This window comes from Myotis daubentonii, chromosome 5 (genome assembly GCF_963259705.1).
Source record: "Myotis daubentonii chromosome 5, mMyoDau2.1, whole genome shotgun sequence".
Classification (NCBI taxonomy): domain Eukaryota; kingdom Metazoa; phylum Chordata; class Mammalia; order Chiroptera; family Vespertilionidae; genus Myotis; species Myotis daubentonii.
The window spans coordinates 31,725,004-31,749,522 of NC_081844.1; the positions used below are offsets into that span (position 1 = coordinate 31,725,004).

The following is a 24,519-nucleotide window of genomic DNA, read 5'->3' on the forward strand; positions in this document are numbered from 1 at the left end:
CACATTGTAGTGAGTGTCAGTGCCTCGTTCCTTTTCATGGGTGAGTAATATTCCACCATGTGGGTGAACACATTGTGTTTATCCATTCACCCATCGATGGACATTTGGCTTGTTTCCACTTTGGGGCTGTTACGAATAATGCTGCTATGAAAATTTGTATGCAAGTTCTTACAGACATGCTTTTATCTCTTTGGAGCATATACCTAGCCGTGGAATTGCTGGTCACACAGAAACTCTGTATACATTTGAGGAACTGTTTGACTGTTTAACACAGTGGCTGCCCCATTATCCATTCCCACCCACTGTGCAAGGGGATTCCAGTGTGTCCTGGTCCTCACCAGCACTTGTCTGTCATTCTGATTACACCCATTCTAGTGCATGTGAAGTACTTAGTATCTCACAGGTTTTGACTTGCTTTTCCTGAGGGCTAATGGTGTTGCTTGTCTTCTCCTGTGCTGCTGGCCATTTGCGGATCTCCTCTGGAGATAGCATCCTGAGGGAGCTGAGTGTGGAGGGTAGAGCAGGCCCTCTCAGTGAGGGGGTTCAGGAGAAGAGGCAGCTGGAGGCTGCGAGACCCCCGCACAGGATGGACTTGCTCAGGGGCAGAAGCTAACTCCTGCCTGCCCTCCTGCTATTGCACCTGTGACAGGGTGCTGGGGCCCAGAATCAGAGACTGAAGGTTGACATAGCTTTCCTCAGTGATGCACATGCTGCTTAGAGCCACAGTGACACCGTAAACCACAGTGATGAGAAAAGTGCAAACAGCGAATGCTTCTTAGGCATAGGCAGCTTTTGGTCCGGACCACTCCCATGAACTAACACACTGCCATCTCCATTCCTGGCTACAGATGGAGAAACAGGCACAGAGAGCCAGTGTCGTTCTCTGGTCATGATATGAATCACCTAGAAAGTGGGTAGAAGAAACCCAGGTTTACAGAAATGAAGTTGGGTGTGTCTCCATATTTGTGTCCCCTTCTTCCAAAAAACCCTGATGGTGGATAGACAGCTGCTGCATCAGGGCAGTTTTGGGATGTTGGAATGTTCTAGAATCTTGATTGAAAATGGGCCTTGGGGTCATAAGAGGCAGTATTGGAGTCTTAGCCAACCCACTTTGCTGTGTAGCTGTGCAGGCCAAGCGACTAGCCTGAGGCCCGCAAATCTGTAATAAATGCTAGTAGGACCCTGGGGCCCAGGGCTGGGGTAGGGGCTGGCCCAGGGGCAGGTCTTGATGTGGCTGCGTTTCCCCACAGACCACGTCTTCCACCCTGAAGGGGGCCATCCAGCTGGGCATTGGCTACACCGTGGGCAACCTGAGCTCCAAGCCAGAGCGAGACGTGCTTATGCAGGACTTCTACGTCGTGGAGAGCATCTTCTTCCCCAGGTAGGCCTGGCTCCCACGCCTCCCAGCAGCCCCCGACAGACACAGTGTTGTCATCCGAAACAGCCTCTGTTCTCTGAGCGCCCTTCTCTGCTGCAAATAGCCTTTACTGGTGTCTGTCTGACTTTGAGGTCTGACTCGGTATCCATTAGGATATTAGTTTGCTGCTGAGTCAGAGAGAGCCAGTGTAATGCTGGTGTTTTTTTAATAGGGGAAAAGAGAAGTTTGTTTTTTTCTCTCTTTCTCACACACACAGAAAAGCCGATAGGCAATCCAGGGCTGGTCAGGTGGGTCCTGGGTTCCTTCTTGTTGCTCCCCCATCCTCAATATGCAGCTTTTCTAATCAGCAGCCCAGGTGGCTACCCTGGCTTCTGCCATCACATCTGCATTCTGACAGCAGGAAGGAGAAGGGGAAGGGCAGCACATTCCCTTTCCTTTAGGGCACAACCAGGAAATGACACACAGCATTTCGGCCCCACTCACAGCTCATTGGCCGGGTTCAGTCACCTGACCACACCTGGCTGCAAGAGAGGCTGGGAAGTGGTCTCGTTACAGGTGGTCATGTGCTCAGCCGCGTTGTGGACTCCTGCCAAGGAAGGAGCGGAGAGAGGATACTGGGTCTCCTGAGACTGGCCACAGCCCTGGGTCCCATTGGAAGCCTCAAGTTGCCTTTCAGTTTGGCCACCGAGGGAAGGCCGTGGAGCACAGCACCCAGAGGCACCGCCCCTCACAGGCTTTCCCCCTCCTTCCTCCACAGCGAAGGCAGCAACCTGACGCCCGCTCACCACTTCCAGGACTTCAGGTTCAAGACCTACGCACCTGTCGCCTTCCGCTACTTCCGGGAGCTCTTCGGCATCCGGCCAGATGATTACTTGGTAGGTGTGTTCGTCAGTTGTTGCTCTGTAACAGGTTAGCACAGACTCAGTGGCTCAAAACACCACCTGGCTGTAACCTCACAGTTTTTGTGGATCAAGAATTGGGTGCAGCTTAGCAGGGTTCTTTGCTCAGGGTGGTAATCAAGAGGTGGGCAGTAGTTGGGGTCCCATGTGACACTAGACTGGGGAAGGGTCCAAGGCCAAGCTCATGTCATTGGCGGGACTCGGTTCCTTGCTGGCTGTAGGTTGGGACCCCTTTTCCTTCAACACAGGAGGGAGGAAGAGAGCCTGCCAGCAAAGCAGACGTTACTGTCTCCTATGAGCTCATCATAGATGGGACCCCCCACCCACTCACCACTCTCCTTCCAGTACTCACTGTGCAATGAGCCTCTGATTGAGCTGTCCAACCCTGGCGCCAGCGGCTCCCTCTTCTACGTCACCAGCGACGATGAGTTCATCATTAAGACGGTGATGCACAAAGAGGCAGAGTTCCTGCAGAAACTGCTGCCCGGCTACTACATGGTAGGGGTCATGGGTTCCCGCAAGGTTCCAGGGGGTGGGGGCAGTGTCCTGGGCTTCCTTCCAGCCCCTGCCTGCCTCCCCCAATCTTATACCCCTCTTCCTCTCGGCATATGCAGCAATTCCGCTCTGCCCCCAGCTCCTTTTCACAGGAGCAAAGACTCTAAGACCCTGGCAGAGGGGTCCCCAAGGCTCTTCCTGGGTCTCATGGCCTCACCCTCAGAGACCCCTCAGGCAGTCCCCCCACACTTGTGAGCAGGAATTGCTGTTTAGGTCCTGGCTCCCCATTCTCTACCCCACTGATGTCCCTGAGTCCTGGTCCAGAAATTGTGGCTCATGGACAGAGTGCTTCGGCATTTGGTGACTCAGAGGCACGGGGGAAGAGAAGCTGGGCCACCAGCTGGCACCTCGCAAAGGACCAGCTGCTTGGGCATCCCCATTCTGGTATGACTCAGGACTCAAAAAGGCATATCAGGCCCCTGGGCAGTGTTGGGAGCGGGGATCCTTATACTCAGGTGGCCTCCACCTGAGTGTCGACTGCCCTGCTGTGCCGACCTGGTGGGCATGGGGACAGACCCCTCTGGGTGCTCTGCCCAGGTTGTGACCATCTCCCTTAGGGCGTCCCTCATCTGCCATGTGTGATCTTGGTGGGACCCCTGCGTCCCCTAGATCAGAGACCAGCAAACTTTCTGTAAAGAGCCAGACAGCTGTGTGAGCCAACAGCCTGTCTCCACAGCTCAGCTCTGCCATTGCAGCAGGAACACCACTATAGACAGTGCCTGAGCAGACAGGCAGGCAGAGTGCCAATAAAACTTTATGGACACTGAAATGTGAATTTTATGAAGTTTTTACGTCACAAAATGCTATTTTTCTTGTATGTTTTTCAACTCTTCACTAACATAAAACCATTAGTATGAGAACAAGCAGCTGGATGGAGTTAGCGCGCGGGCTGGAGTTTGCCAACCCCTGCTCTGGGGTTGGGGAACCCTAGGGTGGGCTGGGGAAGAGGGACACCTAGTCTGACCTGGTGGGAAGCTGGGCCCAGACACCTCGCGGTGTCCCATGGGGTTCTTTATCGAAAAGCCATGTCTCTGGACCTGGCTTGATAGAAACAGGCCCTCCTGGAGCTTCCATTTGGATGGGGGGATAGAGAATTAAACTGGCTGATGTGACCCGTGTAAAGTTGGGGTGCTGGGGAAGGAGGTGGTCGGTCAGGGAGGAGGTGACCTCTGGCCTGAGATCTGAGCAGCTGTGTGTGAGGCCAGGGAGTGTGGGAGTGGCTACGAGGCAGAGCGTGGCCTCCTGGCTGCTGTCTACCGACACGTTCCCCTCTCCCACACCCCCCAGAACCTCAACCAGAATCCGCGGACGCTCCTACCCAAGTTCTACGGGTTGTACTGCGTGCAGTCCGGGGGCAAGAACATCCGTGTGGTGGTCATGAACAACATCCTGCCGCGCATGGTCAAGATGCACCTCAAGTTTGACCTCAAGGGCTCCACATACAAGCGGCGGGCCAGCAAGAAGGAACGAGAGAAGAGCATTCCCACCTACAAGGACCTGGACTTCATCCAGGACATGCCCGAGGGTCTCCTGCTGGACGCCGACACCTTCTCTGCGCTCGTCAAGACGCTGCAGCGGGACTGCCTGGTGAGCCTGGGCCCCCGCCCCGCTGCCCCAATCCCACTGCAGAGGAGGAACTTAGGGCCACAGAGGCTCCCTTGCCCTGGCGAGTGCAGGTGGGTAAGGGCGGGGACCTTGGGACACACGCCCCTGTGTGGTCCTAAGCCTCTCTCAGCCTCAGTTTTCCCATCTGTGAACCGGCGATGCTGGTGAACGCTAGTGCAGTGTGAGCCCGAGATACATAGCCCGGCACCAGGCTCCCTTCTGCTCCCCTCGTCCCTGTGTCCTAATCAGACTGTTCCTACCACACAACCCAAACCCACAGAAGCAGCTCGACATTCTCATGGCCCCTAAGGGGCACCTCAGGTCCAGACCTGCTCCCACCACCCAGCACTCCTGGCTCCGTGCCACCCCCTTCCACAGCAGGTGCTTTTTAGGGATAAGGAATGCTCTGCCAGGGTCTTCACAGGCTCTTAGTCTCAGCCGGACTGTGCCCACCCCCACCCGTCCCACAGCCTGGAAGGTCAGGCCACTCCCCCTTTAGCAATGAAGAAACTGAGACCTGGCAAGGGGCATCCCTGCCGAGATCCTCAGCTGTCAGGGGCTGGGCTGGGTCCCCTCGTGTCCTCTGCTCTGCGTCCCTGTCCCCTCAGCTCACAGAACCTGTGGAAAACTTCACACAGTGTCACCAGAAAACCACTTTGATGTCTCAGGGCCTTTTGGCGTCTGGGGGGTTCATCCCCCGAGCCTGATGGTCATGTGCCTGGACTCCACTGTGAGGCTGGAGTGGGTGTTGCATCCACAGCACCCAGGCTCCCCAACTGGCGCCAGGGAAGTGGGAGCGCAGAGTCAGCTGCTCTGTCTCAGGAGAGGAAGCTTTCTGTCCGGCCTCAGAAGGCAGCTTGGCTTAGGGTTACACCCACCCCCTAGGCCACCCTAGGGGCCCATCCCAGCTGTCGCCATCTGCCGGCTGCACAGCCTGGCCTTCCACCCTTGGTCTCCTTGTCTGTGAAATGGGGATAGCAATAGGGTCTCCCTGCGTGGCTGTGGAGACTGAATGGACAGAGATGCAGGGTGCGCAGCTTGAGATCACCACCAGGTTTGGGGGCAGGGGGATGGGGACAGGGCATGTGTCCTGACACTCTCCCCCCGACACACACTCGGTAGGTGCTGGAGAGCTTCAAGATCATGGACTACAGCCTGCTCCTGGGTGTGCACAACATCGACCAGCAGGAGCGGGAGTGGCAGGCTGAGGGTGCCCAGAGCACAGCCGATGAGAAGCGGCCACTCGGTCAGAAGGCGCTCTACTCCACAGCCATGGAGTCCATCCAGGGCGGGGCCGCGTGTGGGGAGGCCATCGAGACGGATGACACGTAGGTAGTGGGGCTGGCGGGGCTACCAGCTCTTGTCTCTACCCACCCCTCTGGCCAGGTGTGAACATGGGCAGGGGGAGCTGGCACAGAAGGCAAGCAATGACAAAGCAAGCCAGGCAGAAGCCTGTCTGTGGCCAGTTTCTGGTCTGTACACAGGCACAGCGGTGTCTGCCCACCAGGCCTGGTGAAGGTCAGACAGATGACCTCAGCAGACACTGATCAGTGGATTCAGGCCTTGTCCATCCACATGGGAAGCATAGAGGTCCCCTTCTTCCTGCTGGACCCCACTGTGTGAAGCACAACTAGACAGATATTGAAAGGTGGCACAGGATATGGAGATGACTGGGGATGGGAGAGCCCCTTTATAGCAAGATACCTAACCCAGAACCCACCAATGGGAGGATTGAGTGCGTTGCTTCCCCAAAGATAAAAGGTGGCCGTGCCAAATGGCAAGGTCATGGAGAGGAGCATGTCCCGACTGCACCCCCTCAGCCTCAACCTCCCAACCTGATCCTGCCCTGGGGGCTTAGTCAGGGAGACAGACTCATGGCATGTCCCCCTCCTCAGCACTGGGGACACTGCGGCCTTGTCATTCTCAGTGGGGCACTCTCCTGGACACGGGTACTGAGCAGCATCCCTGGTCCCTACCCACTTGATGCTACCAGTACCCCTGGGCGTGATAACCACAGATATCCCCAGGCATGTCCCAATGTCCCCTAAGACAAACAAAGCATCCCGGACGAGAACTGCTCTAGATGGGTCAAGATTGTTCATGAGCCATGCACTGACCATGCTGGGAACCAGCTGGACTTTCTACCTACATTACCCTGTTCTGTCCTTACGGGGGGCCCTGGAGGAGGAGGGGCCACCTCCCCATCTGTAGCTGGGGAAAGAGGCTCAGAGATGGGATGGAGATAGCTATCCTATGTGCACAGCCAGCTGGTGGGGCCAAGGCTTGACCCCAGCCCAGCCACTGCACTAGGCCACCAGCTGTGGAAGGCAGAGGGAACCAGGCACCGGGCTACGACTGAGCAAGGTGGGAGGGAGGGAGTGGCATGTGCAAAGGCCCTGCACAGCTGGCCCTGACCTCAGACCATCCTGGCATGTTTGTAGGATCTGCACAGGGCCTGGCAGGGGATGGCAGGGCATGCAGGTGAGCTCAGCAGTGCATGGAGTGCAGTGAGCAGAGCCTGATGTTGGTGGGTTTGGGTTATGATGGCTTCAGGATAGCTGCTACATCGTGTAACCTCATTAACCATCTGGGCTGGGCATGTTCAGGATTGAGGCTACGTGAGGCAATTAACTCCCCAGACTATACCCAAGAGCCCTTGCAGTCCTGCCTGGGAGTGTGCGTGTGCATATATATGCGTATTATGCAAGTGTGTGTGTGTGTGTGTGTGTGTGTGTGTGCGCGCACGCGCGCACTATGAGTGTAACTGAGCAACTGTGTATATGCATATACATGCATATGTGTGCAAGTTGCATGAGTGCATGCAAGTGCACCGTGTGTATGTGTGTGTGCACCTGGGCCTCTTAGCTGTGACCCTTCAGCAGCCTCAGGCCTCCAGCTTTGAATTTGAGCTGGCTGGTAGAGTTGCTCCATCCCATGCCAAGATGGGGGTCCCCTGTGCTGGGACCCCCGCTGAAGGTCCAGCCAAGCTACGACCTATAGGGGTCATGCGGATTTTTAAAAATATTTTTAAATTGATTTCTGAGAGGAAGAGAGAGATAGAAACATCAATGATGAGAGAAGCATTGATTGGCTGCCTCCTGCATGCTTTCTACTGGGGATCGCACCTGCAGCCTGAGCATGTGCCCTGACCAGGAATCACACCATGACCTCCTGGTTCATAGGTCTGCATTCAACCACTGAGCCACACCACCCGGGCTCATGTGGATTCTTTTTTTTATTTATTTTATTTTACTGATTTTTTACAAAGAGGAAGAGAGAGGGATAGAGAGTTAGAAACATCAATGAGAGAGAAACATCGATCAGCTGCCTCTTGCACACCTCCTACTGGGGGTGTGCCCGCAAGCAAGGTACACACCCTTGGCCAGAATCGAACCTGGGACCTTTCAGTCCGCAGGCTGATGCTCTATCCACTGACCCAAAATGGTCAGGGCTCATGTGGATTCTTGAACCCCAGGCTCCTCTCTCCTTTCCCCCTTGTCTCTCCCCAAGTCCCATACCAGAATTGGGGCCCCAGCCCCCTCCCACCTAGACCTGAGCGGGCGGGGCCAGTCCCTGGTCCTCTGACCTGGATGTGTGGGTGATGGCGCTCTGGGCTTCTCTCTCTCCAGGATGGGGGGGATCCCCGCCGTGAATGGCCGAGGGGAGCGTCTGCTGCTGCACATCGGGATCATCGACATCCTGCAGTCCTACAGGTGGGTGCCTCGCCCCCCAGGGGCACCTGCTCAGGGAGGCCGGTGCTGTCTGCTTGCAGGGCTCTTAGCCCTCAGGAAGGCTCCTGTTGGCCGCCCTCCTCCCCAGCCCTCCCGTAACGGGAGCATTTGGTCCCCAACCTAGAGATGCCACCCCCGGAATCTAGATTTGTCCTAGGGACTCAGCAATGTCGAGGACAGGTCAAGGCCGATTTCTTCTTTGCGTGCTTCTCTTTTAAATATAGCAGGTCCTTGAACAACATCATTTCGTTCAACATGGCTGCATTATAACATTGCTGAGATGCCTGGGACATCACTCATGTTTATCTCAGTTAGCCTGTGGTGGCGTTGTTTTTGTTATACATTGTTTCCGTTAGTCTCAGAACCTATAAGTGAGGACTGACTTTGTAAAAATCAGCTCCTGCTCTTCAACTTTCACAGCCTGTTTTTTGTTTTGTTTTGATTTGTTTTGTTTTCATATGGGAGGGCTGACCTTGTCTCCTGTAGGCATCTTTCTGCAAGATCTCCCTCGGGTTGGAGCAGGGTTAGGTAGCTTTTGAAGTAGCCAGCCAGGATTTCTGCCCAGGCCCCAGGGGGCGGGGGGTGGAAGGAGTGGGTAGCACATGGCAGCAAATAAGTGGGGGTAGTGGTGTCATAAGGAGGGATTCTTCCCCCACAGACGAGGGGCGTCCAGGAAGGCTGCAGGGGGAGATGGCAGTGTACCCAGCCCAGATGTGTGATAGGGTCCTGGCTGGAGGCCATGGTTCAAGGCACTGACTCCAGTAGAGAGGAGCCTGGCTCCGTCTAGGCCGGGAGGAAAGAGGAAAGGCAGGCTCGGGGAGGCACTAGCAGTCTGTCCGCCACGGAGGGCCAGGCACCCTGGCCTTTTCACGTCCTCCTCCAGATCAGCGGTAGTGGGAGCGGACAGCTTTAGTTTCTTTAGACCAGGGCTGCTTCGCCCGCTTGAAGCCAGGAGCACCTGCAGTTGTCATGACCACAAATGTCCCCAAACATTGCCCAGCGTCCTCTGGGGACAGGATTGCCCTGGTAGAGAACTCCTGGACCCAATGATTTGGCTGATGTTCTGGGTGCTTTTTCTCTGCCAGGTTCATCAAGAAGCTGGAACACACCTGGAAAGCACTTGTCCACGATGGGGTGAGCATCATTCATTCATTCACTCACTCATTCGTTCCATCTGTCAGTGCACAAGTGCAGTGACCATCTCCCTGCCAGGCACAGGTGCTAAAGAACTGAGAGACATGTCCCCCCTTCCTGGAGCAGCTGTACAGCAGAGGTGGCCCTGTGACCAGACAGTCACAGGGCAAGGGGTCAGCGGGTCTGAGCCATCTATGAGGGATACAGGAAGACTTCCTGGAGGAGGGGACCCCCAAGCTGATTGGAAGGCTTCCCAAGGACAGCCTGACTGGGAAAGTCGGGCCAGCCAAAGAAGAATCTGGAACTGTGCAGTGTGAGGGGGTCTTGGCCCAGGGCAGCACCACCCAGCTCTGACTCCTGTTGCCAGGTGGGCATGTGGCCCACTTCAGCAGAACATCTCCGTTGCTTGAGAAAAGCTTGCAATGCAAGTTTTCCTGAGCACTGCCAACATGGAAACCCCGGCAGTGGATTAATTCTAAATATAAAAAACTGTGAGAACCAACCACTGGGAGCCAAACAGCCCACTTGTGGGACCCTGGCAGCCCTCACACTCCTGGTCCAACTCTGGCAACAGCCAGCCCTGGTAGATAACTTTCCTTCTATGGCACTCCCCTTTTCAGACCAATTCTTACTAAAGTGTTAAGGGCTATCCGTTTGCCTACAGTCTGTAAAATGCTAAGATCCCAATCTACAATCCTCCACACCCCTCAGAGAGTGTTTGGAGGATCAAGCGGGAGCTTTCAGAATGTGCATTGAGAAGATCCAGGAGGCCAACCAGTAGGAGGTTCTTTTTTTAAAAAAAAAGAGAAAAAGTGTGTGTGTGTTTTCATAATTGATTTCAGAGAGATGGGAGAGGGAGAGAGGGATAGAAACATCAATGATGAGAGAGAATCCCCAGTGTGGGGCATACAGGAGGCAGCCAATCAATGATTCTCTCGCATCATTGATGTTTCTCTATCTCCCTCTCTGAAATCAATAAAAGTACATTTTAAAAACAACAACAAAAACACTTTACTTACAAAACAGGTGTTAGGCCGTGCTCTGACAACCCCTGCTGTAGAAAATCCCTCTGGTTCCTTAATTTTGATTTTTTTTAAAAAAATATATTTTACTGATTTTTCACAGAGAGGAAGGGAGAGAGATAGAGAGTTAGAAACATCAATGAGAGAGAAACATCGATCAGCTGCCTCCTGCACATCCCCCACCGGGGATATGCCCGCAACCCAGGCACATGCCCCCGACCGGAACCGAACCCGGGACCCTTCAGTCCGCAGGCCGACGCTCTATCCACTGAGCCAAACCGGTCTCGGCTTAATTTTGATTTTTATCCGTTACTTTGAATAGCTATTTGTTCTTTGAATAATTATTCACATGGCTCAAAAAAATTACAAATACAGATAGGTTTACAACGTAAAAATCTTCCACACCCCTTCCTGCCACACTTACCTGATTCCCTGGGTCCCCTCCAGAAAGCCCTGTGCTGTGACCCTCTTATCCCCTCCACAGAGGAGGCGCACCCCAGCCCCCACCCCCCACAGTGGTCTGTTCTGGGCTGTCCTGTGGGACACAGGGAGCCATAGTGCTCACACCCCTGCTTGCCCTCGGGCCCCCACATCTCTTCCCAGGACACTGTCTCCGTCCACCGGCCCAGCTTCTACGCCGAGCGCTTCTTCAAGTTCATGAGCAACACAGTCTTTCGGAAGAACTCCTGTGAGTTTACCTGCCTTTTGAGCAGGAGGGACCTGGGGTGTGGAGAGAGGCGAGCAGGCAGCCAAGAGTGCGGTAAACCAGGTGCCTCGTTCTGCTGCTTGGTCAGCCTCAGGGCTCAGTCAGGGACTTGGTCCCGAGAACAGGGTAGTCAGGCAGCTGCGCCACACAGGTCAGCACAGGGCCTGGTGCCCATGTCCACGTTTGAGTTCTGGCTTCCCCTCATTCTGTCTGTGTGGACCTCCAGCCAGTAGAGATCACGGTCCTCCGTTTCCCCACCTGTACAGAGCTGTGAGGGCAACATGTTTCATACAAGTCCAGTGCCAGCATTCAGCAGGGCTGCCCATAGCCTCGCTCTGTCACTAAGGACATGTGAGTTTGGTGGCACTGAGATGGTCATTGGCCTAACTAGACATTGTCAGGGAAGGTTACAGGGTGAGCGGTAATGGCTCTTGCTCGGTGGGTGGTCTCCGGAGGCCCCACATTTGTACTGGGCCTGGAGGGTCCCCCGCCCTGGTGCATACCCCAGGCTGAGATCCCACGTGCCATCCAAAAGAGTCTTGCTCCCAGCGTGTCTGTGTGTCTTCTGCCCCTCAGCCCCCTCCAAAATCTGCAGGGTGCTTGCTGGCCTTGGCCACTGTGTCCCCAGTGTCCAGCGTGGGGCCCGGTACATAGTAGGAACTCAGTGTGTGTCTGTGTGTGCCTCCTCCCCAGGCCTCAAACCCTGTGGTGTGCTCCACACGTGGGACCACTCGCCCAGCCCAGCCCAGCCCAGGCCTAGGTGGGCTGCAAGCCAGCCCATCTCCTGGAGTTGGCTCATAAAGCTGAGGCAGCTCCATGTTGTGTGACGTTTAGTCAGTAGCTTGCAACTGACTGGGGGGAACATTTATACCATGAAAATAGGCAAACACCACAAATCCAGCCTTGTCTCCAAAGAGATGCGTGTTAACTTGACCAGCACACCACTTCCTGGGACCTTCTTGGGATGTTATTCCCACTGTAGTCCCGAGGAGAGTGCTGGCTTCGGGGGGCTGAATGGTTGTCCACAGGAAAAAGTGAGCACCTAGTTTGTGCTGGGAGCTGCGCTAGCCACCATGGAGCAAGGAGAGGATGGTGACGGGTGATGACAGGCCAGGCCTGGTGCAGAGTGTTGCAGGGCTCCCTGCCTCACTTGACCTTGTTGCAGACGAGGATTCTGGGGTCAAGAGAGGCTGAGCTATGTTCCCCAGGCCACACAGCCTGGCTGGGGACCAGGTCCTTGGCCCTGAGCCTCGCACTCCCCAAAGCTTTCCATTTTCTTGTTTGAATGTTGGGCACAGTGATGGTGGGCTGGGACAAAGGGGATGAGGCCCCAAAGTTCTCAAATAAACATTGGCAGCTGCTGATGCAGCTGCTGTTTCTGGAGGGCCAAGAGCAGAGGTGCTAGGTTCCATCTCTGTTGGTGGGCAGAGCCAGGTGGAAAGCAGGGCAGGGCTTTCTCCAGGAAGAGCATTGCTTCCTGAGCACGTTATCCCATTGCCCCCAGGCCCCAGGCTTGAGGGACAGGCTGGAACTGGAACAGTGAGGGCCGTGTGTACACTTTCACACAAAGGAGAGACGGAGGTCTGTGGGGCCCTGCCTTGTCGCCGCCCCAAGCACATCAACCACTCTCCCTCCCCAGCCCTGAAGTCATCACCATCCAAGAAGGGCCGCGGTGCCTTGTTGGCCGTCAAACCCCTGGGGCCCACAGCTGCCTTCTCAGCCAGCCAGATCCCCAGTGAGCGGGAGGACACGCAGTACGACCTGCGGGGCGCCCGCAGCTACCCCACGCTGGAGGACGAAGGTGACTGGGCAGTGGGAGTGGGCACGTTTGTGACAGGAGAAATGAGGCAGCTGCTGGGGAAAGACACCATCCCTAGGAGGTTAGGGGGAGGGGTGCAGGGAGCAACAATAGCAATGCGTGTGAGGAAAGGGACCCCGCAGCTGGGCTAAGCCCGAATGGGAGGGGTCCCCTTCCAGTTCAACATCTGCGGCACCTGGGGAGTAGGGAACAGCTGGGACGAGGCCCAGGAAGACCTGCAGGGAGACCTAAGCGTAGAAAGCGCCGCCCTGGGAGGTGACACAGACCTAGAAGGAGGAAGTGCTCCGTGGGTTGGGCCTGATGTTCTGGAGGTCCCTCCAAGCAACCAGGGTCGAAGATTCCAGTCAGGGAGGGGCTGGGGAATAGCATCAAGGGAGAAACTGCATGCGCAAAGGTCCTGGGGCCGGACGGTGCCTGGTGTGTTGGAGGAACAATAAGGAGGCCCGTGTGGCTGCAGCAGAGTGAGTGTGAGGGAGGAGGTGAAGGCAGGGAGGTGATGAGGGCAGGTAGGGCAGGGCCGGAGGGAGGCAGTTTGGATTTTAGTTTGAGAGCAGCAGGAAGGTACTGGAATCCCTTGTGCTGGGGAAAACTGTGAGTGCCAGTGGGAGCCGCAGTAGAGCCGAGTCCCTGCAGCAGGCCCTGGAGCCTGGCTCCCATAGGTACCCACTGCCTCCTCCCCACAGGCCGGCCTGACCTCCTGCCCTGCACACCACCTTCTTTTGAGGAGGCCACCACTGCATCCATCGCCACGACCCTGTCCTCCACATCCCTGTCCATCCCAGAGCGGTCCCCCTCAGAGACCTCAGAGCAGCCAAGGTACAGGTGAGCAGAAGGGGGCCCCGGAGGTGGGGGCGGCTCAGAGGTAGGGCTGCATTCCTAAGAGGAGGGGCCAGCACAAGGCTTGGGAGGGGTGGGGCAGGTGGGGAGGCCTCCCTACTCGCTCCATCTATCCCACCTGTTTGTGTTCTCTCGGAAGGCGGCGCACACAGTCCTCTGGACAGGATAGCCGGTAAGATGAGCCCCCAGCCCCCTCCCTGCCAGTCTCTACTCTAGTCCCCACAGTCACCCCAGCTTCTCCTGCAGAGCCCCTTTGCCCCTCTTTCCGCCCTCCCCTTCCCTCTGCACAGCTCACCCCTCCACATCTCCACCCAGAGCCCCTCTTTCCTGGGGACAGGTTTATTTTAACGATCAATCTTCAGGCTCTAGAGCAGGGGTGGGCAAACTTTTTGACTCGAGGGCCACAATGGGTTCCTAAACTGGACCGGAGGGCCGGAACAAAAGCATGGATGGAGTGTTTGTGTGAACTAATATAAATTCAAAGTAAACATCATTACATAAAAGGGTACGGTCTTTTTTTTAGTTTTATTCATTTCAAATGGGCTGGATCCGGCCCGCGGGCTGTAGTTTGCCCACGGCTGCTCTAGAGCCACACAGAATCTCGAGTCACTTTGTGTTTCACTCCTACCTGGGTGCCCCCTCCCCTGCACCTGTTAAACCTTTCTTTTTCTTTTTTATTCTAAGAGATATAAAAGTGCACACAGTGAGATGCCTGCCTCTGCTCCATGCCCAGTCCCTTCCCTGGCGCACCCCCTAGATGTTTTTCCCTCTCTGGGGGTATTTTATGAATATACAAGCAAACATACTCTCAGGCCTGTTTCTCCCTTTTGCTTTGACAAAAGCTGTGGCTCTGTGCCCGTTCCTCGCTTTGTCACTTCCAGATGAAGGTTGTTGGTATGAGCATTTGCTGGTTCTCTTCCTTCTCTTTGTTTAAAAATGTGTTCTTATTGATTTTTAGAGAGAGAGATTGGGAAAGGAAGAGGGATAGAAGGAAACATTGACGAGAGAGAAACATTATCAATCAGCTGCCTCCTGCACACCCCCTACTGGGGATCAAGCCCACAACCCAGGCATATGTCCTCACTGGGAATCTAACTGTGACCTCTTGGTTCCTAGGTCGATGCTCAACCACTGAACCACACCGGCCAGGCAGTTCCCTTCCTTCTAACAGATTGTTCCTGCTCTCGGGGACACTTGGGTTGTTCCCAGTTGGTTGACCTTGTAGTGAACACAGCTGTAGTGAATAGGGGTTGCTCTCCACAATTAGCTTTTAGGAGGATAATTCTTCCCAGTTGAAAAAAAGTCATGGTACAAAGCACATTTAGCAAAAAGTACATCTCCCTCTGTCCAGCTGCCTGCTGGCTGCCCAAAGCCTCCCATCAGGGGCCTCAGCTTCTGGGCCCCCAAACCACCCCACCCTAGTTCAGGTCCTAGGCAGGTTCCAAGCCACCCCAGGAATAGGGGCAGGATTCATGTCGCCAGTCAGTCATTGTGCCCCTGCTGGTGCCAGAGTCCCAGGACAACCCCAAGTGAACGGTCATTTGCTGTCCCCTCAAAGCCCCTAGCTGGGCGTGGCAGCCAAAAGGACTAGGCCTGAGCTGGACCAGCTTAGGGCCCTGGTTGGTTGGCACCTAGAGATAGCACCTCAGACCCCATGGGACTGAAATCAGCACCTGCCCAGAGCTCAGCTGGAGTTCCTGGGAAGTGAGGTGGGAGAGGAGGGAAATTGAGCATGTCATCCCACTGCCTCCAGGCCCCAGGAGGAGGCACGCGTAGAGGAGGACCTGCAGCAGATCACAGTGCAGGTGGAGCCCGCATGCAGTGTGGAGATAGTGGTCCCCAAGGAGGAGGAAGAGGGGTGAGTGACCATCCAGTCCATGTGGTCCATGCTCTCCTGTTGCCTGGTTTCTGTACTCAACTTCTGCCCCAATCTCATTGGCTGAGCATGGTCACATGGCCAGCTGGCAGCAAGGCAGGCTGGGAAATTTATTCTGGGGAGCAGAGGCATGGGAATGGGGCTTCAGGAACTGAGGTGCTGGGGAGCGTAGTTGCACTCACAGAGCTGCATGTAATGTGTCAGTCCAGGGGTGTGCCTCGGTGGTGGTCTGCGATTCTCTCTCCTCCCTTCCCTCACTCTTAGCCTTGCCTGCACTTGCGAGAGGATGACAGGCCAGTTTCTTCAGAGGACCACTTTTGGTCTCAATCACCCTTTCTCCTCTCATATTTTGTTCTTGTTTCATCACTTTAACTCATCAGTAATTTTTTTCTTCTAACTTCTGATTTGTTTTCTCATTTGTCTCTTTTACTTCGGCATAGGTTGGGTGCTTAAGTTCCTTTTTTCTTTCTTTGATAAGAGGCACTTAAGGCTATGCATTTTCCTCTGAGTGCTGCTTTTACTGTCCCAAGAGTTTTGACATGAAGCAGTTCCTTTTTATGCTGGCTCTTTATGGATAGTTAGTGATTTTCCCTTTAAGGTCCTCTTTGATCTAAGGCAGTGAGGCTTTCAACTACCTGGGGGCGGTCCTGCCCCCTGATGACAATGGGCAATGTCTGGGGACATCTGTGGTTATCACAACTGGGGGTGCTCCTGGCATTGAGTGGGTGGGGGCCAGAGATGCTACCCAATACCCCACAGTGCCCATGACAGCCCCCCCAGAGAGTGACCCAGCCCTGATGTCAGCAGTGCTCAGGGAGAGAGACCATGGACTGAGGTTTACTAGTATTTAGGAGTGTCTCTGCACTTCTGGGTCCCTAAGGATTTCTTTTACCCTTTTAGTACTTAACTCTAATTTTACTTTTGAGTTGAAAAGTGGCCTAAAACAACCTGTGCTATGTTTTAAAACAGATTAAAGTCTATGGTCACGTACATACAACATTAGTTTTTTGGTTTTATGGTTTTTATATCCATGGACATATGGGAGAAATGTGTATTTTTTGCCAGGGAATGGAAAGGTCTCTGTCCTGTCAATGTATTGATTGTTGTCAATCAGTTTCTTTGTCTTAACTTATTTCTCATCTGTTTGGTCTATTTAATTTTATAATTTAGAATTTCTGTTCTATTTTTATTTTATTGTATTTTTTTTGCTGTTCTATTTTAAGAGACCTTAGCATTTACACCACATTCCCAGGCTTCACTTTGCCATTAAGGGTTTATTTTCCACGCACACATGCCCACGCCAGTCTCTGCCGCTGTGCTTTTTGCCATTAACTGAAGTCTCGCAGTGTAACATATCGCTCAGTCTTTGCCCAGAAAAACAACCTGACCTGAACCATGACTGAAGAACAACTTCGCCACAGTTAGGAACGCCCTGTCACCTTAGAGCTTGTCATTTATTCATGAAATGAAAATTACGTAGCAATCACATAGCCTTCAGCATGATTCTCACCATCTCTCTTAGTCTCAGCCTCCTCACCTGTGCCATGGAACAGCAGCAAACCCTTCCCAGGGAGATCGGTGGGTTCATTCATACAAGGCTCTTGAGCAGGCTCGGCATATCGTAAGTGCTCAGACCTGCGTGTCCCCACTTTACAGATGAGGAACTGAGGCTCAGAGAAGGAAAGGGAGGCTTTAGGTTCACCCAGCTCTCTATAGAGGGTGCAGTGGGAGTCAGCGGCTAGGCCAGGACAGTTTGTGTGCCTGTGTTGAGGGGAGAGGTCCGGTAGGCCAGTTATTACCTGGGCCACGACAAAACGGGGGGTGTTCAGTTTTATTTGGCTTCCTAAGACTTGTCTCGGCGGTGACACACTGATGAGGGGGGCGGGAGGGTGAGAGGGGCGGGCGAGGAAAGGGCGGGCTGCTGAGGGCCTGGCCCAGGACTCCCATTCCTGCCCCATCCCCAGGGTGGAGGCCGCCCCGGCCAGTGCCTCTGCCGTTGTTGTTGAAGCTGAAGCCGCCAGCCAGGCCTCGGATGAGGAGGACACGCCCGCCACCGACATCTACTTTGTAAGTCCTCCAGGGGCTCTCTCTCGTCACAGGGCCCTCGACCCACATGTGCTCATGTATGCACATTCGCTGACATGCCCACACACATGGACACACATTGCACACACTATCATACCCGTATACCCATGTCTGTACACATGCTCTTACATGCCGACGGCACTCACGTGGTGTACTCTTGAACACATGCACGCTCACGTGGCATGTGAGCTCCCCGCCTCAGGCCCAGGCTAGGCCCAAGGCCAGGAAAGGTCCCTGGGCCTTGCTCCCCAGACCTTGTGACCACTGCCTGGCAAGAGCCAAGGCCCCAGCTTTGCCACCCGGTCCCCCCTGGGAATCACCCGAGTCCTCACACTCTCCGCCCCAGTGGGCCCCTGGGTCCTGGGTCTGTGCTGGAAACGCTGTGGCTCTTCTCCTCCTGGGTGATGGGGTGGCTGGGTGGGCTCTGTCCTTAAGGGGGCAAGGGAAATGTGGCAAGGGGCAGGTGGGCCTCATGCCTTTGTCTTCCCTGGCCGAGGACAGGCGGCTGTTCCTGAACAAGGCGGGGTTCATCACAGCAGGAAGGGCCTGTCCCGGAGACCGGGACCTCCCTCCAAAATCTGGGGTCACCTCCCCCCTTTACATCTCCTGTAGGCACAGATTAGATGAGCCGGGAGCCTGGGTGAGGTAGGTACTGGGTGTCCAGGAGTCTGCAAAGTCTAGTCCACTGGCCCTCGATGGTGGGTCAGAGGTCAGATGGCCCCAGTTGCAACAGAGAATGCCCGATGCTGCAGCCCAGCTGCCTGCCCTCTTCCCAGACCTCCGTTTTCATCTCTGCCTCCCAAGGGAAGGTGAGCTGCGGGCTGCCCACTGCCCTGGTCCTGGCGCCTGGCCTCAAACCTCCAGGCCTGGGTGGGCCTGGCCCTCTGCTGCTATCGCTGCTTCTTAACTACCACCACCTGCTGTCCTGAGCCAGTGCTGCTGGGTCACAGGGCCCCTGCCAGGAGCTGTGGGGGCGCACTGTATGCTGTCCTCCCTACCAGCCATCGTTTTCCCATCCCTGGGGCTTGGCTTTTGTCCTGTTCTCTCGAAGTGTGTGTGAGGTGGCTGGGCTATGTCCTGTGAGTGGGTGGCTGGACCACAAGGGGTAGCAGAGAAGGTAGAGGCCACAGTGTGACCCTGACACCCCCAAACTCTCCTACTGCTTTGCCATTGGCTACCTGCCCCGCCTAGCACCCTCTCCACCTGACCTTCCTGACCTCAGCTGGATTCTGCATTCCTGTCCCCTCATCCTGTCCTCTCTTTGCCTCCTCCGCCCTCCTGGCCCACCCAGTTCACGGATGGGAGGTACTGGATTTACTCTCCCCGGCATCGCCGACTGCGGGCCATGACGCTGAGCTCCTCGGGGACTGTAAGTGACACAGCAGGCCTCCAGGAAGCCCAGCCCCTGCCCCTCTGAGAAGGGACGTGGGGACAATAATCATGATAACTGTGCAGGCGCCCTGCTGTGTGTGTCCTGCAGGGATGTCACTTAATCTCCTGTGAAGTTAGCATCAGTGGCCAGCAGGTGCACGGCTGGTGCTCAGCGGGCCTGGCCATGGTGGAATCTACATTTGAACCCCAGCCCCAGGCCACCTCTTCCCAGCCCTTCCAAGCGAGGGACAAGTCAGGCGGACACTTACCATTCATTAAGACTTTCCTGCTGATGGCTCCTCGAGGGGCATCTGCCTTTCTGATGGGGATGGTCACGTGGGTCAATGAGGGACTGCAAAGCTGACTCTTAGCTACAGGAGAGAGGAGCTACTATCTTCATACCCATTTCACAGATGGAATAACTGAGGCCGCTGCTCCTCAGGGAGCCCACAAGAGCACACAGATTAAACAAATTCTGAGTCCAGCCTTTGTGTGTAGTCGACACTCATCCACCCAGTGGGATGCTATATAGATGTCATGCAGCAATGGCCTTATCAGTCCTGTTATTGTCGTTATGAGCAATAAATGAAGGGCCCAGAGAGGCCAAGTAACCTGCCCAGAGCCGCACAGTGTGAATGGGTGGAACAGGGTAAAGAACTGGAGAGAGTCTCTGTTCTCAAGAGGAGGCTCACACCACAGCCCCAACAGCACCCCCCCTGCTTGCCACTGGGTGTCAAGACTACTTCACCACTCCCTCCTGCCACACTGTCCTCCCAGGATGGGGATGCCATCCCCCAGAGGTGACTTCATGACCCATCAGCTGGGGACACACAGCAGCCCCCAAGGGATCCCTGGGGGGAACAGTTTGCAGAGGTGCCTCGAGGGGGTTGACCTGGACTTTAAAAGACACGTGGGGTGTGGAAATGAAGAGGAAAGAGTGCCTCGGCAGGGGGCGCAGTGGAAACGGAAGTGTGGAGGCTGGATGGGAGGACAGGAAGGCTGGATGAGTGGCAAGAAGGACCCTCAGGCCTGCAGGAAAGATGTGCCCTTGACCTAACTCTAATGGGGTCATCCCTAGTTTCTGGGTCCCTCCCTCCCCTAGACCCAGCTCTCTACAGAGGGTCCAGTGGGACCCTCATTTCTCACGTTTTGAGTCCCAGCAGGGCAGCTAGGTCAGTGTCAATCCCTCCTGCAGCTTCCCTGTGCTGGGCACTGGGTACAAGCAGCCCCCAGACAGCCTGACCCTGGCCTCCAGGCTCCCAGGTGGGCAGGGGAGGCGGAGCGAGCTGCTGCACATGAGCAGGGTTTTGTATTGTGCCGTAACCGTGTGAAGGGATGAGGGGCCTGCAGTAGTGTCTTGCCCTGCTGCCCCGTGTGCCTTTGTGCTAGTCCACAGATGGGCACAGGGGTCTGGCCTGTGAGAGCTGCAGGGAAGGTGGTATTGAGCAGACGCAGAGGTTGGGGAAGCAGCCAGTGGGCTCTGAGGGGCAGTGAGTGCTTGAGAGGTGGGTCTGGGGGCTTGTTGGTTGTGGCTGTAGGTTTAGGGCCTGGGGACAGCCAGGTGGACATGGCCAGGGCAGGTGTGTGCTCAGGCCTGGTGCTCACAACAGGCTTGAGCCGGGGTAGAGGTCCTCAGGCCTCAGGGCTTTGAAGGCCAGGAATGGGGGCTCCTGGGCGAGAGGAGGAAGAAAGAAGACAGCTGAGATGGGAACAGACCTGGCAGGAAGCACGCCTGCCCCCAATCTGATGACAGAATGGGGAACCCCTTCCCCAGACACAGCTGGAAGAGCACTAGGCCACCCGCCACCTTGCACCTTCAAGCGCCCCCAGAGCTTGCATGGCAGGCAGGATCTGGGTTTGGGTGCTGCTGGGCTAGGTGTCACGGGTGGGCAGAGGAGGAGGAGGAGGAGAGAGGACAGCACAGTACACCAAGCTCCTGCCACCTTTGCTCCCCTCCCCGACTGCACTCACTGCTTCTGCTGCCCACCCTGCCTGCTCAGGCCACTCAACCCCGGTCCTGCCCATCTCAAGGCCCGTCCAGGTTGGGGGCAGGTCCCCATCAGGGAGAGGGCAGCCGGGGGCCGAGCTGCCCACTTGTCCTGCATTGGGGATCCGCCTCTTTTATTTCTGTTTCTTCCTTCCTCCCTCTCACCTCTCTGGTGCCTCCTCACACCCTGCTCTTCTCTGCGCCCTTCCTGCACGTGCCGCCTGCCCGCCCTCCAGCCCACCGATGAGAGGAGCTGGGTGTACTCCCCACTCCACTATAGTGCACAGGCCCACTCAGCCTCCGACGGCGAGAGCGACACAGTAAGTGTGCCCATGGCCTGCCAGCCTGGCCTACTTGGGGCTGAGAGCACCCCAAGGACAGAGGGGGAAACAGGTCTGGGGCGGGAGGGGTAGGCCTGGGCTCTTCCTGTGTGGTGGCCCATGGGTAAGTATTTTGGGGTCTGTGTCCAGCCCTCATGGCATGTGGAGTCCCTGGCCTGAGGCATCAGTGGTGGGGCCAGGCCCCATCATGGGAGGCCCAATGGGTTGGGGGTCCAGCCCCGGCTCATCTCGCCCTCACCTGCCTCTCTTGCTTTCTGCAGTAATTTCTACAAATCACCAACCATAGGAGTGGAGCATACACTTGGCCAGCCCAGCTCGGCCCAGAGCACAGGAGGTGCCACCTGGCTGCCACTGGATCTCACTCGCCCACATCCTCCCCTTGGCGATGGTCACTGATGCTCCGGGCTGCAAAGCAATGACCCCGGTTCCGTCAACTACCTGCGCCTGTGATACTGTGAACCTTCCTGAGTTTCCAATCATGTATTTATTTTGGGTCCTTACTCTTTGCACAGAGACAGCAGCACACAGCTGCTTTTTTTACAAAAACAAAAAACAAAACAAAAAAAAAACACAATGGGAAAAGAAGACACTTCATTCTATGCACTTTTTGGTTCTTTGCTATGCTTGCATGTGTCTTGCTGAGAGAACAAGGCTCATTGGCTTTGGGGACCTGTGACCCAGTGGTCCAGCCATTCCAGGTGAAAATCCTGCTGAGTGTCCGCCGTCACCGCCCTGCTCCGCCTCTGTCTATCTTGGATGGGCACCTAGAAGGAAGGGCCACCAGGTCCCCACTGGTTCCCAGGGCACCTCTGGAAGCCACACACCTGTGCCCAGCAGCTGCTCTCAGCTCAGGTTTGTGGGCCGGGTGCCAGGCATCTGCCCTTGGGGGAGGCCGCCTGGTGGCCTGGGGTGGCTCACCACCCTGCTGACGCCTCCATCTCTCAGCGTATGTTTCACACCACCCCCACCTCCCAGGTGACTTGGAGCAGAAATAGCCTGGCAGTGACTAGAATATGGACACACGGCCACCCCCTCTCTCGATGGAGCTCAGGGCTGTGGACGTCTCTCTCATCCATGTGGACCGCCTAGTGTCTGTCTGGAAGATAGGGCCCAAGTGATGGGAGACACCTTTTCAAAGAAGGATTTCTGAAACATCCGACTCAGAGGAGGCAGCTGGGCCCTCAGCCACAGGACTTCCGGAAAGCATGTGTCCTGGAGCAGGGCCCTCCCCAGGGGCAGGCACAAGGCCTAGAAAGACCTGCAGCAAGAGGCCCCCATGACGGGTGGGCAGCCTCTCTCTCATTTTTAAATGATGAAGACACCTGTGCAGATTAAAGGAAAAAATTCTTTAATGAAAAACAGTATTTTTATTTTTATTTTTGTCATCTTCAACAGGGGCAGCCATTCCAGGGCCCCCCTGGGCGACCGCCAGGATACGCTGCTGTGTCCGGAGGGGCTGCTGTAGCCGACAGCTTTGCAGAGTCACTCCTCCCCCTAGACACACTTCCACCCCCTGAGATGAAACGTCAGTGATGGCTGCCCCCTGCCCACTCTGTGGACCCCCGCCAGCTCAGGCCCACATGGGAACAGCTGGGAACCGACCCGGAATAGAAGCCACATCTTTCGGAAGAATTTCTCCCCAGCCCCGGCCTCCCTGGTGGAGCCTGAGACAGCTAGGTAACTCGCTGACGTAGGAATCTGACTTTTTGAGTCCTTTGCAAGCTGCACATACTGTTGCTGGTTCTTGCTATGCAGGTCCCTCCTCATCCCACCTCGGACAGCCTGCCGGAGGGGACCTGTTGGTCTGGCTGCTGTCCACTCTTCCCGGAGAACCAGGCTGCGCCCCGAGGCTCTCCTGCTGTCTGCACAGGGCAGCACCTCAGCTCTGAGCAGGGCCATGGGAGACTCTGTGCAGCCTGGGGAAGGGGCCCTCAGAGAATCCGCCAGAATAAGCTGCAGGTAGCCTGAACAAGAAGCAAGACAGCATTCTTCCCTACTGCCCAAGGAGCATTTGTCCAGACCCTGGGGAACACCCTCACCTGGATTTCAGACCAGCGCTGTCTGCAGACACCCTGGCCAAAAGTCACCAGTCTGTCCTGACCAGTCCCACCAAGAAGGCAGGCAGGCCGAGCAGGCAGACTTCTGGAGGACTAACAGGGACAGCTGCGTCACCCAAACACCAACGTGGGAGTCACCACCCAGGCGCCCAGAGGCTGGGCCCCAGAGACATTCTGAGCCCCAGTGGCGATGACCAGTGGAGCAGCACAGTCCTGGGGCAGTGGGCCCTGCGTCCAGGGCATCCTTGGTCAGTATAGAAATGAGCAAGGGAGTTGCCTGCTGGGCCCCTTGAGCTCTCCTGAGTGAATCACAGAACAAATGCAGCGGTTGGATGCTGACTTGTAGGAGAAATTTGCAAACCTCCTGGATATGACATTTCTGTTTTCGTGTTAAGTCAGGAAGACCCCTTTGGAGACCCATTTTGTGTTTTATTCTTTGTCCCAGGACTGTGCTGATGGGAGGCATTTGTCCATTCTTTTCTGGGCAGGGGGGCAGGAAGGCAAGACCTTATTTATAACTGTAGTGGACCCATGGCCTTCCTCAGACCCCTGACCAGGAAGGCCTGGGCCAACCCACCCGGCCCCCCAAAGATGGAAATCTGTAAATTGTCCCTGTTTCTCTCCTGACTCATCTTTGATGGCCGCTGTCGCTGAGAACATGGGCAGCGTCTGACGTGCTGTACTGTAAAAACGAAAGGCATTCCCTGAGGCTGACAAGGTAGAACCTTCTGTGTGTCCCCTGCCAGCCGCCTCTCAAACCCCCCAACCCCCTCCACCACCTGGCTTAGTGCAATACTCCCATCCCTGATGGGGTCTCTTGCCATGGTACTGTCACCACAGCCCACAGTCCCCATCCCAACCTTGTTTTTATGGCTGAACTGATTTCAAAACACAACGAAACTGCAAACCTTGTGTGTCTTAATTCTCACCGGGGCTTCCGCGTGCTCAGCCCCTGGTCTGGTATGTGACAATCCAGAGCGCAGCCTCCTGGGCGCCTCTGTAACCTTACAGCCACTGCTGGCCCTGATAACACTCATCTGCAGCCCCGGGCCCCACCCCTGCCACCCCTTCCTCTTTTTATGTTGAAGAGATCTCTAATAAATCGGGTAATACTCA

At 55.6% G+C, this 24,519-nt stretch overlaps 1 protein-coding gene across 6 annotated transcripts in view; it reads left to right on the top strand.

Annotated features, from left to right (window-relative positions):
* PIP5K1C (phosphatidylinositol-4-phosphate 5-kinase type 1 gamma) overlaps positions 1 to 24,519 on the top strand; it is a 54,939-nt gene extending 30,420 nt beyond the window's left edge. The window contains exons 4-20 of one of the 6 annotated variants that reach the window (XR_009452994.1): positions 1,251 to 1,381; positions 2,136 to 2,253; positions 2,623 to 2,775; positions 4,120 to 4,419; positions 5,560 to 5,765; positions 8,067 to 8,150; positions 9,254 to 9,302; positions 10,928 to 11,012; positions 12,670 to 12,831; positions 13,533 to 13,671; positions 13,826 to 13,858; positions 15,440 to 15,544; positions 17,085 to 17,183; positions 17,527 to 17,629; positions 18,260 to 18,456; positions 21,242 to 21,325; positions 21,607 to 24,519. Coding sequence is in view for 4 of the 6 variants with exons in the window: in XM_059697166.1 (XP_059553149.1) it covers positions 1,251 to 1,381; positions 2,136 to 2,253; positions 2,623 to 2,775; positions 4,120 to 4,419; positions 5,560 to 5,765; positions 8,067 to 8,150; positions 9,254 to 9,302; positions 10,928 to 11,012; positions 12,670 to 12,831; positions 13,533 to 13,671; positions 13,826 to 13,858; positions 15,440 to 15,544; positions 17,085 to 17,183; positions 17,527 to 17,629; positions 21,242 to 21,325; positions 21,607 to 21,609 (1,854 nt within the window). In the remaining 2 variants the exon portion in view is untranslated. Of the gene's footprint in view, positions 1 to 1,250; positions 1,382 to 2,135; positions 2,254 to 2,622; positions 2,776 to 4,119; positions 4,420 to 5,559; positions 5,766 to 8,066; positions 8,151 to 9,253; positions 9,303 to 10,927; positions 11,013 to 12,669; positions 12,832 to 13,532; positions 13,672 to 13,825; positions 13,859 to 15,439; positions 15,545 to 17,084; positions 17,184 to 17,526; positions 17,630 to 18,259; positions 18,457 to 18,938; positions 19,017 to 21,241; positions 21,326 to 21,606 lie in introns of all 6 variants that reach the window. The other 5 variants (XR_009452995.1, XM_059697166.1, XM_059697167.1 and 2 more) reach the window with 5 other exon arrangements.